Raw genomic sequence first — 16122 nt, 5'->3', positions numbered from 1 at the left:
TTGTACTGAAAAATCAAAATAATTCATCTGTGGAACCGAGTATGCTTATGATTTTTGTGCCAATTTATAAATTCTGAAAAAGAAATTTACCGCGGAATAACTTTTAAACAGGGGCTAGTCATTTGGCATTGAAAAACAATACCGTCAAACAGGGCATCATGCAACAGCGGGGTTTGATGCAACATTTATATAACACCCCACTGAATCAATTTTTAATTTAATGTTTAGTAATAAAGTTATCTTTTAATGATTACAAAATGATAATGACATAATTTCTTGCATCTGAAGCTAGTTTTTTAAAGTTTTTTTTTATTTTTATATAAGAAAATCGAGCAATAAATGTACAAATTTTAACATTTTTTGATGCCGTAAAAGTATGAAGGATTGACTTGATAATATTAGCTACAAACTTTTTACTGGTTTCCTCATGCTATACCAGCACTGTTGGTGTAAAATTTTTTTTTTGAAAAATCATCCAATTTTGTTAAAAAGATATTTTTATAATTCAGCTATGTGTCTGGGGTAAAATGCAAATCAAAGAAACACCTTGTACCTAAATCTCGTTTCCATGTGCTGGGACATGAATGCCGTTTGTAAACATTGGAATTTCTTTCATCCAAACATTTATTTTTATGATTTCCAAATAAACGAATTTCAAATCAAATCAAATCAGCTTGTAGAATTTGTCGTAGTATTATTTAACTCCTAAATGTATGCAGCATCCTTATTTTCAGAAAAAATGTGAAAATCAGTTTTTACAGAACAAAAAATAACTGCAATTGGTGTTTTCGTAATGGTCTTTAAGGCATCGAAAATATATTAAAAACTCTAAATTTTCATACGTGTTCATAAGATTTTTCATTAAAAAAAAAGTTTGTTGCAAATTAACCCATTTTATGAGGAGGGTGAAAATCGCATGTTTTTAGAAAATTAAAAAAAAAACTAAAGATATCATAGATGTCATCATCCTTAAAACTGTTGATGCATAAGGGGTAGGATTAACTGTGAACATAATTTTTCAAAAGCCATTCCAGAAGTTGAAAGTTGTTGCATGTTGCCCCAGTTGACGGTATATTCAATTCACATCACTGCTGGGTACCTCGCGAAGTATTGCATGAAAAGTAGTCATTCAATGAGAAAAAAAACATGCCCCCACTCAACACCTAATAACTTTTTTGTCAAATAAGATACGAAGATACGGTCTTGGACAAAGTTTTTAGGCAGAGAATGTTGATTTGAGAATTCATAAATTGGTACAAAAACCATAAGCAGGCTAAGTTCCACAGAAGAACCAAAAATGATGATGAATTTTCAGTATTTTCCATACAACCTCGAAGTTCAAATTTACACATGTTAACGTTGTTTAAAAATTCTGCGAAAAATCATGGATTTGGTTGAGAAATTCTCAAATAACCCAAATTCACTCACTCTTCTACTTTAAGGCGATTTATTACCATTCATGGAAAAAAAAATTCACACAATAGACTAGGAAAAGTACATTCTCGCAAAACAGAAGTGTTTGACGATTGAAATTATTTTTTTGTTTTCCCAAATTTAAACGGCTTATTGCTGGGCGAAATTGATAGAGTAAATAATTAAAACTTAGTTCAATATTTAGTAACAGCGATTTGATATTTTCAAAACCGTTAGTGGAAAGAATTGATTGAATCAAAATTATTTTTCCTGTCGCGAGAATTCGTTATCTTGGATCAGTACATGGCAAAGCCCTTTTCCTAATGGCACTATAAAGTATTTTTAATCTTGTCTGAAAAACCTCCTGGAGGTAGGCCTGTTTGTATTTGTAAGCGTTTTAAATATGAATGTATTTGAAGAACTAATAAAATTTGATGATTTAAAAAATAGTTTTATAGCTCTCTTGTAGATTCTTTTTGAACTAAAAATGTTACTTGGGAAATAAACGTACTTTGGAACCTTCCAATGAAGTTTTAGAGATAAAAATAAAAAAAAATTAACCTTTTTTCCACAAAATCTCCATCAATAATGCTTTCTTTGCAATTAATATAGGAAAACTTTTCAACCGCTTGTTGGTCGATTGTTTTTCATTCTCTTGCACGCATCCTAACCTATGAAGAAGCGGTCCATTGAAATTCCGTTACAATATTATGATAGCAACAAGTTTCCCAAAGTCTCGTGTTTCGGTCAATCGGCAAGGTTGGTCTGGTTCCGTTGTCTGAGTACAGTTTTCAGCCCGAAATCGATTGGGACAGCCGGCTTCCACTCGTGGTCAGTCGTTCAAAGTCGGCTCCACTCCGGGCCTAAATTAATTAGATTCGTGCTGCAACTTTTAAGGATTCATCGGTTCGGAAAATCCACAGTTTTCCTGGCAAGTTCCAGAGCTGGAAAACTTTCAGTTGCGGTTTTCTAGTTGAGCGGTTCGGTCGAAAAGTCTGGTCGGAAAAACACATCGAAGTGCTAGCGGTAGGTTGTGGCTTTGGAGTGATTGGTGAAAATTTGTGGCTTAATGATAACCTTTTTTCAAAAGATACCCTGAATGGAGTAAGCGGATTTCAAGGAAATACTTTGGAATAACACCAATTCGATCAAGTTTGTGAACAATCAGTTAAATGTGAGTAGAGAGAAGTTCTTACCATAAAGAATCATTCTGTTTTACCGTTTGGCTACGACACATTTTTATAAATGAAGAACACTGACAATTCCCAAATCAGTAGCATACATTCAGGAGAAAATCTGCTGATTTTAAACAAAACTAACCTATGAAAAATCATTTTCATCGGAAATTTTCCTGTCAACGTTGAAAATTGGTGAACGCAAAGGCGCCAATTTGTTCGTCTCGAGTGAACCGAGAAGGTAAAAATCGATTTGCAATAACAAGATTAAAGTGCGAGGAAATAGCCAGGAACCTACCAATCCAATCATGTGTAAAAGAAAATAGTCGTCGTCGTCGTCGAAGTCATGTTACGTGATAATGTAATACTTGGTCGCCCGGCCATTGCCAGGTTTGTTGTCGTTGCTTCCATCGTTGATTCGTCGTTCTTATACTATTTTCACCTGTAGCAGCACATTACAAAGTAAGGAAATTGTAACCGGAGTAATGCACGTGTCTCGCGAGGGGTTTCAATTACACATGGTAAGACATGCTAGCACTTCCGGAAGGTTAGGTCATCAGGCGAGCAGGTGGTTTGTCACACCATTTTCAAACTTCAAAACAGTCAACATTATCACCTTTTTGAAACTTTCGTTTACAATTACAATTTACAATTATTCAAAATATACAAGAATGATGAACTTTCAAAAATTTTCCAAGATATAATTTGGCCCTTGGTTTTCTTTGAAAAAAAAATTGTTTTTTGGTATAGTAAGTTTACGCATTCCAATTTAATTACCCTCTAAAACGCAATTTATATCCCTTAAAAATTCACAGAAGCTTAGTTTGGAGATTATAAACAACTCAAACTGTATTGTTGAGGATGGATGTTCATACTTTTTAACAAAAATTACATAACCACAGGGGTTAATGAATATGACTTTTAATAATTTTTCGGTTGTTTTCATCCTCTGTAAATTTTTTTTCTATATTTTGAAAAATACCACAGTTTGATGTTTTTCACAAATCCAGATTTTTTGATCCAGGATAACTTCGATCAGCATGGTTTTATCGTATCCCAACATCTTCAAAATTGTTGTTTTGATTCCATTTAGCAAAGAAGGCGTATAAACATTTTGTATTTTTACCCAAGCACTTTTTTATGTTTTCTTTCAAAAACCATCTATAGTTTAAAAAAACCTGGACAATAATGATGCATTTAGGGGCAAAAATTAAAAAAAAATAAAAAGATGCTAAATGTTTTAGCTACAGAAAATAAATCCAATTTTACCTTCATACAATTCCCTAGGCCCTCCCACCAGAAAAATCTGTAGTTTCACAGATTTTTAAGTACATCTTCATCACAGAAACTGTGTCGCAGAACAAAGAATTATGAAAAATTCAAAGATTTCACCGAAATTTTTGAATTTTGAAAGGATTTCTAAAATATTATTTTTTTTGGAGAATATAAAATTAAGATGTTTTACTTTGTACTCAAAAGTATGATAAAATTAGTAATTGTAATTGATTTTACCCAACTTCAATGTTGAGAAAACCCAATTTATCATGAATTTTCAATGAAATTAAAGGAAGTAGCATCACAAAAAAACATTACACAATTTTTGGCATATATCACAGGTCATTTTCGCCATCCTATACAGGCTTATACTTGAAAAATTTCGCTATTTTTAAACATGAAAAATTTATCACAAAATGACAACATGATATGGTTTCTTCAGAAGAGGTGTTTGTTTATGAGCTTTTAAAAAAATATTCATTTAAAGATACATTTTTACTAACAACAAAAATGTTCAAAAACAAACCAAATTTTGCCAATTTTAAACTCAATGTTACCCCAGCGATCAAAGTAACCGCAGTTAACGGTATGCTAGTTTCGTAGTGCTCATTGGTGGGATTCAATGATTGATATGGAACTAGTGGATGAATTGTTGTTTTAACGGTTTATGTACAGAATCTTTAAAATTGATTTCTAAATTTTAAGTGCGACATTATCGATGAAATTTATTCTTGTAGGAAAAATATAAACGTAGTAGTAAAAGTTAAAGACGAATAGAATATTAGAAGAAAACAAAACGTTTCGAAAAGAGCGGAGGAAAGAATTCTCAATAGAAGCAAATATCATATGCCAGTATTTCTAAAAATATTTTGTTGGACATGTATTTGTGTGCTAATTTTTCTGGTTGATTTAGCACAAAATACTTTCAACTTCAGCTTAAAATCGTATTTAAAAATAGACTAAAAAATATATCTTTTTAAAGAAATTCTTTAAAGTCAGTACTTGAAAATTTATGCATGTATAAAAATCCACCAGTAGCTGATACGCCTTTCGACCCTAGTCGGTACGGGAAGTCTCGATCGCACATTCAAATATTGTTCAAGCTTAACTCATCAACAATGATTGCAGCACTACCAAGGGGTCCTTTACCACTGGCTTGGACAGTTTTTAGCCACTAAACTTCCTTCCAACTGTTCAAAATAAATTAGGAATCCTGAAAAGGAACTCAAGTATCCTTTTCACTATTCAAAATTGTCCAAGATACTCCGGCTGGCTTAATTCCACAATCCATTCCTATCGTTTGTCGTTTGTCCTATAGACTGAGTCGATTTGGGTCATTTTTGAAGTTCTCAAACCCTGGAGTCTAAAAAGCCTCGATGTGGTTCAAAACTCATCCATGATTTTTGCAGAGTTTTTAAAAAACGTTTACATGAGTAAATTTGAACTTTTTGGTTTGTATGAAAAAATTTAACATTTTGTACTGAAAAATCAACATCATTTTTGTTTCTTCTGTGGAACCGAGCCTCTGCTTATGGTTTTTGTGCCAATTTAAAAATTCTCGAAAGGGAATTTTTCTCTGAACAACTTTGTCGAAGACCGTATCTTCGTATATCATTAGGCAAAAAAGTTATCAGCTGTTTAACAGGGGTATAACTTTGGCATTGAAAAACAATATATTCAATTGACATCACTGCGGTTGCCTCGCGAAGTATTACTTGAAAAGAAGTCATGTAATTCTACAAACAGACATACATTTTTTTTATTTTTGCTATCTTAGATGGATGTTAGACTCACTGCTTAAAGCAAAATGCATCGGACATGAATGGTTAATGAAAACAAAATTCGCCTCGACCAGGAATCGAACTCTATTCCTCTGATTGTCTCTCTGATATCACCAATATGCCAAATCGTCAGATACGGCAGGAAACGTTCATTGTGCCCCGATTAATGCTTTCGGCAAAAAATTTATATTCAGTTTTTGAATGATAGATATATAAATTTTGTCTCAGAGAATACATACTGGAAATAAGTTCAGTATATATAGTAATAGTATAATTAGGAAACCTAGAATTGGACTGCCTTTGAAACCATTATTTAGTGTCTCATATAAAAATCGTTATTTGAAGATTTGAGAGAAAAAAATACAGATAAAATTCAAACTCAAAATTTAGAATCAAAATTGCTATCAGAACCATGACAGTAATGCAAAATTTTTAATTAATATCCAAATGTTCATTTCAATTTCATATTTTTGAAACACAAATAACCATCATCATACAATGTGGAGAAAATTAAGAAATATAACGCAGATTCAAAATTAAGTATAACATTAACATCACATCAAATATCAAAAACAAAAAATTTTGACAAATAGTTCTTCTTGATGTGTCAAAAGCTACATTTGAAAAACATAAATTCAGAATGGAAAATAAATGTTTAAAACACAATATCATGAAACTGCAAGAAGATGAGATTAAAAACCTATGAACACTCAAGGTTAGAGAATATCTCATTTTAAATTCGCAATTCAACTATGAAAGTGTTTTTTTTTTTATTAAAATAATAAGAGAATGGTCAACTAGGGGATGACATGCGGAATGGATGTTGGATTTAGTTAGTAGAAGATAATTTGAAAATAAAAGTACGTGCATCAGAATCAAAACTATAAAAGTTCGAGCAAATTTGTTGGAAACGTTTCATTTCAAATCTGGACTCTTAGACTGAAATTGGAGTGAAAATTCAATAGAGTTAAGAGTGTATAAACCAACCGAAATGTTAAAAATGGTTGCAAAGTTTTTATTTAATTACCATTAAAGCTTGACAAAGCTCAAAATATTAAAGAATTTTCAATGTTTTTTTTTACTTTCTTTATGATTAAATTCAATGTCAATAATACCAGGCATTTTCCCAAATACCTGGATAAAATTCTGGGATGTTAATAATAAACACTTTTAGTTAATTCAAGTAAAAATGAGTCTATTAAAAAATTGCGAATTCTTCACAAATAATGGTTGTATTGCAGTGGTCGGCAACCTGCGGCTCTTTGGATGTATAACTACGGCTCTTTAGCTCAATGTGTGAAGATTTTGAAATTTCCTGACATTTTCGGACGGAGTTTCGGAGTTTTTATTCAGTTCAGACGATGTTTCCTAGGATTCAAAAAGAAACCAAAAAATAACAAAAAGTCTGATACAGCATTTGGAAACCTGGAGCAATTTGTCTCTAGGGGCGCGGGAAGTTTTCCCTTTGACTATGTTTCCTTAGTTGTTCTGAATTAATCAAATAAAATCCGAGCATTTTTTTATCGTCAAATAAAGTCCTGTTGAGATTATGAACTAGAGTTTGTTTTTCTTGATTTGAATATTTTAAAAATAAATTTGCTTTAACACCATTCTGATGATATATGAACATCGGATGATGATAATTGTGCATTTGATACTTATAAAAATTCTTATGTGTAGTAATTTTGAATTCTGTAAAAACTGTTTTGTTTTTTTAATATTTCAAATAATGAATTCCACCTTTCCATGTTCCTTTTCAAATCTATGAAAGCATTTTATAAATTAAAAAAAAAAATCAAGTTCTTGGTTCTCATTTTGAACTTGATTTGGTAATCGTGAAGGTGATTTAACCAAGAAATTCTGTAATGGTTTTCTATGATGGAAAAAATCGTGACAAATTGGTCTTTTCAACAAATCACTTGAGAAAAATCGAATATAAAAGACAATCTGATCAAGATTTTCCAAAATACAGAACGAATCTATGTATGTTCGAAAAAAAATTATAATTTTTGAAATACGTACAAAATTGACAAAATCTGTAAAATCTGTGAAAATTTTTAAAATTCTGTGTTCCGTGACTTAGATTCTGTAATAAAAATTTGCTTTTTGACATTATAGATTTTTCTGGGATTTCGGCAATTTTTGAAAACGTCAATTTTCTTTCATAAACTTTAATATAACTTCTATCAACTTGTATATCTTTTTTTTTTATTTTAAACTTAGTTTCTTTATTCATGTTTCTGCAATCCAGTTATTTTTAACAATATCATGATTTTTTTAAAAATCAATTCCAATTCTGAGTCTTCATCGGAATTTTGGTTTTTGTTTGTTCTCATATTCGAAGTAAAACTGAATATTCATAACAGATAAGAATTTTAACAATATGAACCAAAGCACAGATTTCAATCATCATTTAAATACCTTTAAATAACAACTGAGTGACTTAATATGTTCTAAGATGCAATGATTAAAATAACAACAAAAAATTAAATTTGATAAAAAAAATTTTCAACAAGAAAAATGAAAAGTTAGAGCCAAAGAAGATGTCTATTTTCAGGTAAGATTTATTTTTGTAAAAAAACCACCCCAACATATTTTTACACCAACGGATGGATCTATTCTTGACCAATTCAAAAAATCTGGGATACAATGAAATTCTGCAAATTTGAAATTGATTTGTTTTGAAATATTGAGAAACTAAAATGAATTACCCACACAACGAATCTAATATCATCAAAATCGGTTAACATCGGGAAACCACCAACAAAAAATTAGGGGAGAATGAGGATACTTGATCCCTGGGGATACCTGATTCCTTAGCTATATCAGGAAACTGAAATGTCTTACAAAGATCAAATGTTCTAGAAAAATGTGCCAAAATGAGAAAAATAACAATGCTTGTAGTTTAAAAAAAAAATAACAAAATAATTGTTTGAGTAATTGAACTTTGTTTGAAAAATTTTACAAAATGTAACATGAAGATCTTTTTTCATCACTTTAAAATGATCCTTACATGGGAAAATTCTGAAAAAAATATTTGTTCTAATGTATCAATCGTTCGAGCGTCAAATGAACTTCATAATGCCATATTTTCAAAGCAATGGAAAATTCTCAACTTTTCACAGAAAAAGTTTTCTAAAATGTTGATTTTGGGTTCAATTGATCCCCTAGAGTTGGGTACAATTGATCCCCCTCCAAACGGCATATTCTTCTTCTGAATTGAACGTTATGATTGCTGATTACGAAATCTATAGGGGAGAATGAGGATACTTGATCCCTGGGGATACTTGATTCCTTAGCTATATCTCGAAACTGGAATGTCTTACAAAGATCAAATGTTCTAGAAAAATGTGCCAAAATGAGCAAAATAACATTGCTTGTAGTTTAAAAAAATTTAACAAAATAATTGTTTGAGTAATTGAACTTTGGTTGAAAAATTTCACAAAATGTAACTTGAAGATCTTTTTTCATCCCTTTAAAATGTTCCTTACATGGGAAAATCATGAAGAAAATATTTGTTCCAATATATCAATTGTTCGAGCGTAAAATGAACTTCATAATGCCATATTTTCAAAGTAATGGAAAACTCTCAACTTTTTTCAGAAAAAGTTTTCTAAAATGTTGATTATGGGTACAATTGATCCCCTAGAGTTGGGTACAATTGATCCCCCCTTCCAAACGGCGTATTCTTCTTCTGAATTGATCGATATGATTGCTGATTACGAAATTACTAATATTTATCCAGAAACTAATATTTATCAAACAATTGTCTGAAGAAAAGAGCAAAAATAATTAATTTTCTCTTAATTATAAAAAATAGCGCCTTTAAGTATGCAATCTTATTAGCGTTGAGACAAAGTTATAGAATTTTCTTGTTATGTCTGCTATAAATTGTGAAATGAGAACAAACATGACCAAAATAGTCAATTAACATTCTATCTTGGGGTTTTGTTTGATTTTTATACAAGGATTAGGGCTTCCTGAATAAAAGATCAAGTCTCCTTAAAAAGGGATCAAGTCTCCCATAACTTCAGAAAAATCGCAATTTTTTTACTCCCACGAAAATGCTTCTAGTTCATCAACGGGTTCAAGTATCGTTCTAATTTTTGGAGCATAGAAACTTGAAGTTACAAGCTGTCAGAAAATGTCAAAGTCGGCAAGTTGCTAAATTTTTCCAAAAAGATATGATGAAAATAAGAAAATGGGATCAAGTATCCCCACTCTCCCCTATATATAAAAAGCAATTTCTGTATGTTTGTTTGTTTGTTTGTTTGTTTGTTTGTCCTCTATAGACTCAGCCGTCTTAAGAGCTAGAGGTCTGAAATTTGGCATGGATGCTCATTAGGACCAGGAATGATGAAAAACGTTTTCTGATTTTCGGATGACCCCTTCTGAAGGGGGTCGTCTATAGAAGAAAATTTTGTTTTCGCGATATTGACGTTACTTTAAGTCGGATTGTGTTGAAAATTTGCACATGAGTGTTTCAAAAGACAAACAATCGATTTCAGGTGTCAAATTTTGTGTAAGGGGTCAGCCAAAGGGGCCGTCCATATTAACTGTTCGCTGTTTTTGCGATATTGACGTTGTTATACATCGTATTCAGATGAAAATTGGTACACGATAGTTTTGAGTTACGTGCAATCGATTTGAGGTATCCAATTCAGTATAAGAGGCCGGCAAAAGGGGTCGTCCATATTAAATTTTCAGTATCTTAGTGATATTGACGTTTCTATACATCGGATTGGGATGAAAATTTGCAAATAGCAATTATTAGGGACTCTCAACTGATTTCACTTATCCAAATTAATGTCAGGGGTCGGCCAAAGGGGTCGTCCATATTAACTATTCACTGTTGATGCGATATTGTCGTTATTTTACATCGGATTCAGACGAAAATTGGTACACGAGAGTTTTGAGGGACGAGCAATGGATTTCACGTATTAAACTCGAAGTAAGGGGACGACAAAGGGGGTCGTCCATATTAACCTTTCAATATTTTTGTAATATCGTCGTTACATCTGATTGGGATGAAAATTTGCACACGGTAGTTTTCAGGGACTGGCAATCGATTTCAAATGTCAAATGTATTGCCAGGGTTCAACGAAAGAGGTCGTTCATATAAATTAATTTTTCACTCTTTTTAGCAATATTGGCGCTATTATACAATAATTGCTTTGAAAATTTGCACACGGGAGTTTTGTGGAAAGCAAACGATTTCAGATATCAAAGATTGTATAAGAGCCCATGAAATGGGTTTAGCTTTTTGGCAATAATTGCGTTGTTATGCAATGATTTAGTCGAAATTTATACACGTGGTTTTTTGGCACGGTCAATTAATTCCTGATTTCAAATTTAGTAGCCGACGACAGGCAAAGTGATCGTCCAATATTTTTGCAATTATTACTTAACAATGAATTCAGATGTGCATCTGGATAATGCTTGGCAATTGACTTTCATACAAAAACTGTTCATGACATATTCCAAGTTGAAAGCGAAACGGAGTTCGTATGGGATCAGCTAGTTACTTATATTTATCTAAAAACTAATATTTATCAAACAATTGTCTGAAGAAAAGAGCAAAAATAATTAATTTTCTCTTAATTATAAAAAATAGCGCCTTTAAGTATGCAATGTTTTTAGCGTTGAGACAAATTTATAGAATTTTCTCCTTATGTCTGCTATAAATTGTGAAATGAGAACAAACATGACCAAAATAGTCAATTAACATTCTATCTTGGGGTTTTGTTTGATTTTGATACAAGGATTAGGGCTTCCTGAATAAAAGATCAAGTCTCTTTCAATAGGGGATCAAGTCTCCCCTAACTTCAGAAAAATCGCAATTTTTTTACTCCCTCGAAAATGCTTCTAGTTCATCAACGGGTTCAAGTATCGTTCTAATTTTTGGAGCATAGAAACTTGAAGTAACAAGCTGTCAGAAAAAGTCAAAGACGGCGAGTTGCCAAATTTTTCCAAAAAGATATGGTGAAAATAAGAAAAGGGGATCAAGTATCCCCACTCTCCCCTACTGTAATGATTAACATTACAAATTCGCTAGCAAAAACTGAGAATTCATTCAAAAAACTTTAAAATTTGTTTTTAGAAATGAGATAGATTAAATTTCAAATCTCTAGTTGTATTAAAATTTAAAATATGGATTCATAAAAACTTTGATAGAAGGATCAATCTGAATCTATTATACATTTGAGACTAAGAGGACATTATTTTCATAATTTATATAGTTTGCAGAAACAATCACTTGAAGAGGTACCTACGATTTTTTAATGTGATTGTGAACTCAAATTTTCGTAATTAAAAACTATACATTTTAAAACCTTTTTTCACTTCACCAGAAATCAAAATAAGAAATAGAGAGCCAAATCAGAAATTATGGTAGAGCTTGTGATAATTTTTTTAAAAGAAATTTTACAACATCTCGCGACCGATCATTAAATTTTATCAAATTTTTACCAATATTTTTCAACCTGTAAAATGAACATTTATGAATTAAAATTTGTTTGTTTGTTTATTTATTCACAGTACCGTAAAATATTTATTTATTCAAAATCAAAATATTATGCGTATAACAAACAAATGAACCTAAATGGCTTTTAACGGATGTTTAAAACCAAAAAAAAATCTAGGCATATTCGTGGAATTTAATATGATAATAGTGAAAAAACGTTGTATTGTAGTATGCACTTTAAAAAAAGACGAAATGAATTTTCTACTGCTTTTTTAATATTTCAACAGAACACATCGAAAGTCTATTGTTTATCTGGGAATAGGAAAGAATTAAAATGATTGATTTTATCAGGTCGCAATGGCAAATCGCCAAATTCAACGTAAATATGCTACAATACTTTTGAGAATGTATTTTTTTTTTGTTTCGATTATAGTCGTTTTAACATCTTTATGTCATTCGCGACTTATATCAACGATGAAGTTGGCGGACAAGTCATTGAAAAACTTATCCGGTACAACTGTTATCGATGTTTACTCTTGGGCTCGAACTCACGGACATCGGCTCAGAAAGCAACTGACTTGCCAACTGAGCTATATCACAAGCCCGGGATTTAATGATTTTAAAGAAAGAATATCGCTTCCGTTTGCCAATAAAACATCGAAAATCTGGGGCGATGTGAAAAAGGATAATAAAACTGAGTTCACATCAAGATGCAATGTGTCTAATTCTCAGCCACATTAGAAAAATGCACAACTTTTCTTCCTCGTTTTAATCCGGAAATCCAGGCGTAACTTTCAACGAAATATTTAGCCCAACTATTTAGCGCAAGATTTGACCACCGCATTTTGTTTAGTAAGGATAAAATGAAGTGCGGCTCTTTTAAACTTGTAAATTTCCTTAATTTGCAATTTTTGGCTCTTCTGACTCAAAAGTTTGCCGACCGCTGGTTTTAGGTAATGCAATCATTATTATAATATTTTTTTAATTTACATGATATTCCGCTTCACGACATTACTTGATGAACAATACCCAAGCAACCAAAAGTCACATATTTACTTGAATGAAGGCAATGAAAGTTACATATTGGCTGACAAAGAGAATCAACTGCCCAATTCCCTTTAGTGAGCTTTTTGTACTCATTATTGAACTTGAAAGTTGCAAAAGTGATTAATATGTACGTTGTATGTGACTTGTTTTGCCCAATTCCCATTAGTGAACTATATGTGCTCATTAACGAACTTGAAAGCTGCAAAAGTGATCTATACGTACGTTATACGGGACTTAAGTCACATAAAGGGCACAAAAGTGCTCAATACCGGATTTGGTAAGTCCGGTGCTCAAACGGGATTTAATAAGTCACATAAAGTGCATTGGTGTGCTTTCAAAATCAAATCTCCTCTTCGAGTTTTAGTTTCAGTTAGAACAACATCTAGGCGTGGTCTCGTGGTAGCGTGTTCGATTCTCACCACGAAGTTCGGGGTTCGATCCCCAAGCCGGGCATGTTTTTTTTCAATAAGTAATTTTGTACTTGGGTGACCATTCTGATGCGATATATGTAGGAAATGTAGGAAAGAAGCAATTGAGCAATTTGTCGAGTTTGAAATCCGGCGCGTGGCATCATGGTGGCACCGGTACAGAACACAGTAAATAATCAAGAGAAGGTGATATGAACCGAAGCCAACGGTTCAGTTGAGATAGAGAGAAATTTTTTTGCTCATTTTACGATTTTTTGGAAGCTGAATTAAGAGGCCGCTGGAAGCTGAATAGAAGATCATTAAGACTTGTTTTGGAACTTGAAAGTATCAATAAGAACTTAAATTTTTAGCTGCATAGAACGTACTTCATATCAATGAATGGGCTGAATAAGCGTTTTTGTACCTGTTTTATGGGACTTTTGGTTGCTTGGGTATTCTTCCATTTCACTCGGTCCATGGCAACCGTTCTCCAACTTCTCGGGCATCCCACATACGCCAAATCACGCTCTGACCACCTCACTCGTTGCGCCCCTGCTAGTCTCGTTCCTACCGGATTGTCAACGAACACCTGTTTTGCAAGACAGTCGTCCGGCATTTTCCTGCATGTACGCCGTTCAAGTGTTCATCGAAGTGCTGCTTCCACCTTTTGATTACCTCACGATTGTCCCTAAAGATGCCTCCGTACTTGTCCTGGCAAATTTCGGTTCGCGGCACGAAGCCTCTGCGAGAGCTTCTGCGTTGAGCTTCTGATAGAACTTTCGTGTTTCCTGGGAACGATGTAGGTGCTCCAGCTCCTCGAACTCCTCCTCCTCCAGGCGGCGCTTTTTCCCCTGAAAAATTCGGACTCGCTGCCCCTTCCGCTGTCGGTGATTTTCCACGTTTCGACGAGTGCTCATTTGCACTACTGCCGCCTGCGTGGCATTCTCTTCGTCCATCACCCTCCTACTTACACTCCTCGTCGAACTAGTGGTTCCATCGTGTTCACTCCACATGCTCGATGACGTTCTCCGCAACGATGGCTGATGGCTGTCTTGATCCCAACAGTCCTCGTGAGGGGCTTCTGTCGGCAGCGCAGCTTCGAGCGATTGCGCGTAGTCTGCCGCGACCTCAGGTTGCTTCAGTAGGGCGATATTTAACCGAGGCGGGCGTCGGTTTCGTATGCTGTTCACTACGGAGAGTTTTCGGCATATCTTCCCCATCACCAGTCTGACTCAATGATGGCGCCTCGACAGGATCTGACGTCGATGATGTCCAAAAAGTGCCGGCTGTCTATCGAAACTTGGTCGATCTGTGATTGCGTTTGGTACGGTGATCTCCAGGTGTACTTGTGTGGGAGACTGCGCTGGAGGCAGCGAAATCTAGTAGTATGAGGCCGTTTTTGTTGGTCGACTGGTGCAAACTGAACCTTCCAATTTTCGGTTTGAATTCCTACTCCTGGCCGACCTGAGCTTTTAAATTCCCGATGACAATGTTGATATCATATTTTGGGCAACGGTTGTATTCATTTTTCAGCTGCACATAGAATCTGTCTTTGTCGTCACCGGTACTTCAAACATCAAATGAAAACTGACAAAGAAAATTTATGGCAATCTTCAGATAAAAACAAAGACTGCAAAGCTGAAATTCTTGAAAATTTCTGTATGTGCTGGTATATTACAAAAATATCTTCAAAATGACTCATTAAAAAATACGATGCACTATCTACAAAAGTGTATCAACAAAATAACTGTTTAAATTTAATTTTTTTTTTTCCATTCCAGCCATTTTCATCCTATTTTGCTGTTGTGCATGGACTTTCTGGTGTACCCTGTTGAAACAATATGAACCACCTGAGAATAGACTCGCTGCCGGACCCGGGCAATCGGTACCAGCTGGGGGAACTGATAGGTTCCGGTATCGCGGCCAAAGTCTACAAGGCAACAGATACCAAGGCCAGCAACAAGAACGTCGCCATCAAGATCCAGAAATATGAATCCGACGTTAAGACTGCTATCCAGGAGGAGTATCGCATTTTGAGGGATCACTCCAATCATGGAAATTTGTTGGACTTTTATGGGGTGTACAGGAAGAAGGTTCCTGGTGAAGCGGACGAAATATGGTTTGTTTTGGAGGTGTGTAATCTAGCATAAAGTATACAAATGAAGCCTGTATTTAGGCAATTAGGTATTTTTTATTGTTATTAATGCTGTGTTAAAATTTCTCGTAGTACTGTGACCACGGTCCAGTTGTGGACATCATTCGGAAGATCCACGTCACTAACCGGAAGGTCAGCGAGGAACAGATTGCCTTCGTCCTGCGGGAAACCGTAAAGGCGTTGATTTTCCTGCACGAAAATCACATCATCCATCGTGACGTTCGAGGCCACAACATCCTGATGACTAAGGATGGGGAGATAAAGCTGTGCGATTTTGGCCTTTCGCGTGATGTCAAATCAACGCTGGGAAAGCGAGGAACCTGTGTGGGTTCACCCAACTGGATGGCTCCCGAGATTATCACCAGCTCGAAGAATGGTAACGTGTTTTTAAACATATGTATATATT

General features: G+C 34.0%; 1 protein-coding gene across 2 annotated transcripts in view; it reads left to right on the top strand.

The window, feature by feature from the left end:
• The first annotated feature begins 2376 nt into the window (after positions 1 to 2376).
• Positions 2377 to 16122, top strand: part of LOC129754653 (neither inactivation nor afterpotential protein C-like) — a 35306-nt gene continuing 21560 nt past the window's right edge. The window contains exons 1-4 of one of the 2 annotated variants that reach the window (XM_055750828.1): positions 2377 to 2439; positions 2504 to 2587; positions 15343 to 15693; positions 15789 to 16092. In XM_055750828.1, coding sequence (XP_055606803.1) covers positions 15403 to 15693; positions 15789 to 16092 — 595 coding nt within the window. In that variant the 5' untranslated portion in view covers positions 2377 to 2439; positions 2504 to 2587; positions 15343 to 15402. Of the gene's footprint in view, positions 2440 to 2465; positions 2588 to 15342; positions 15694 to 15788; positions 16093 to 16122 lie in introns of those variants that run through there. The other variant, XM_055750829.1, reaches the window with a different exon arrangement.

Source organism: Uranotaenia lowii, chromosome 3, assembly GCF_029784155.1.
Source record: "Uranotaenia lowii strain MFRU-FL chromosome 3, ASM2978415v1, whole genome shotgun sequence".
NCBI classification, from domain to species: Eukaryota; Metazoa; Arthropoda; class Insecta; order Diptera; family Culicidae; genus Uranotaenia; species Uranotaenia lowii.
This window is presented reverse-complemented; position numbering and strand designations above follow the sequence as displayed.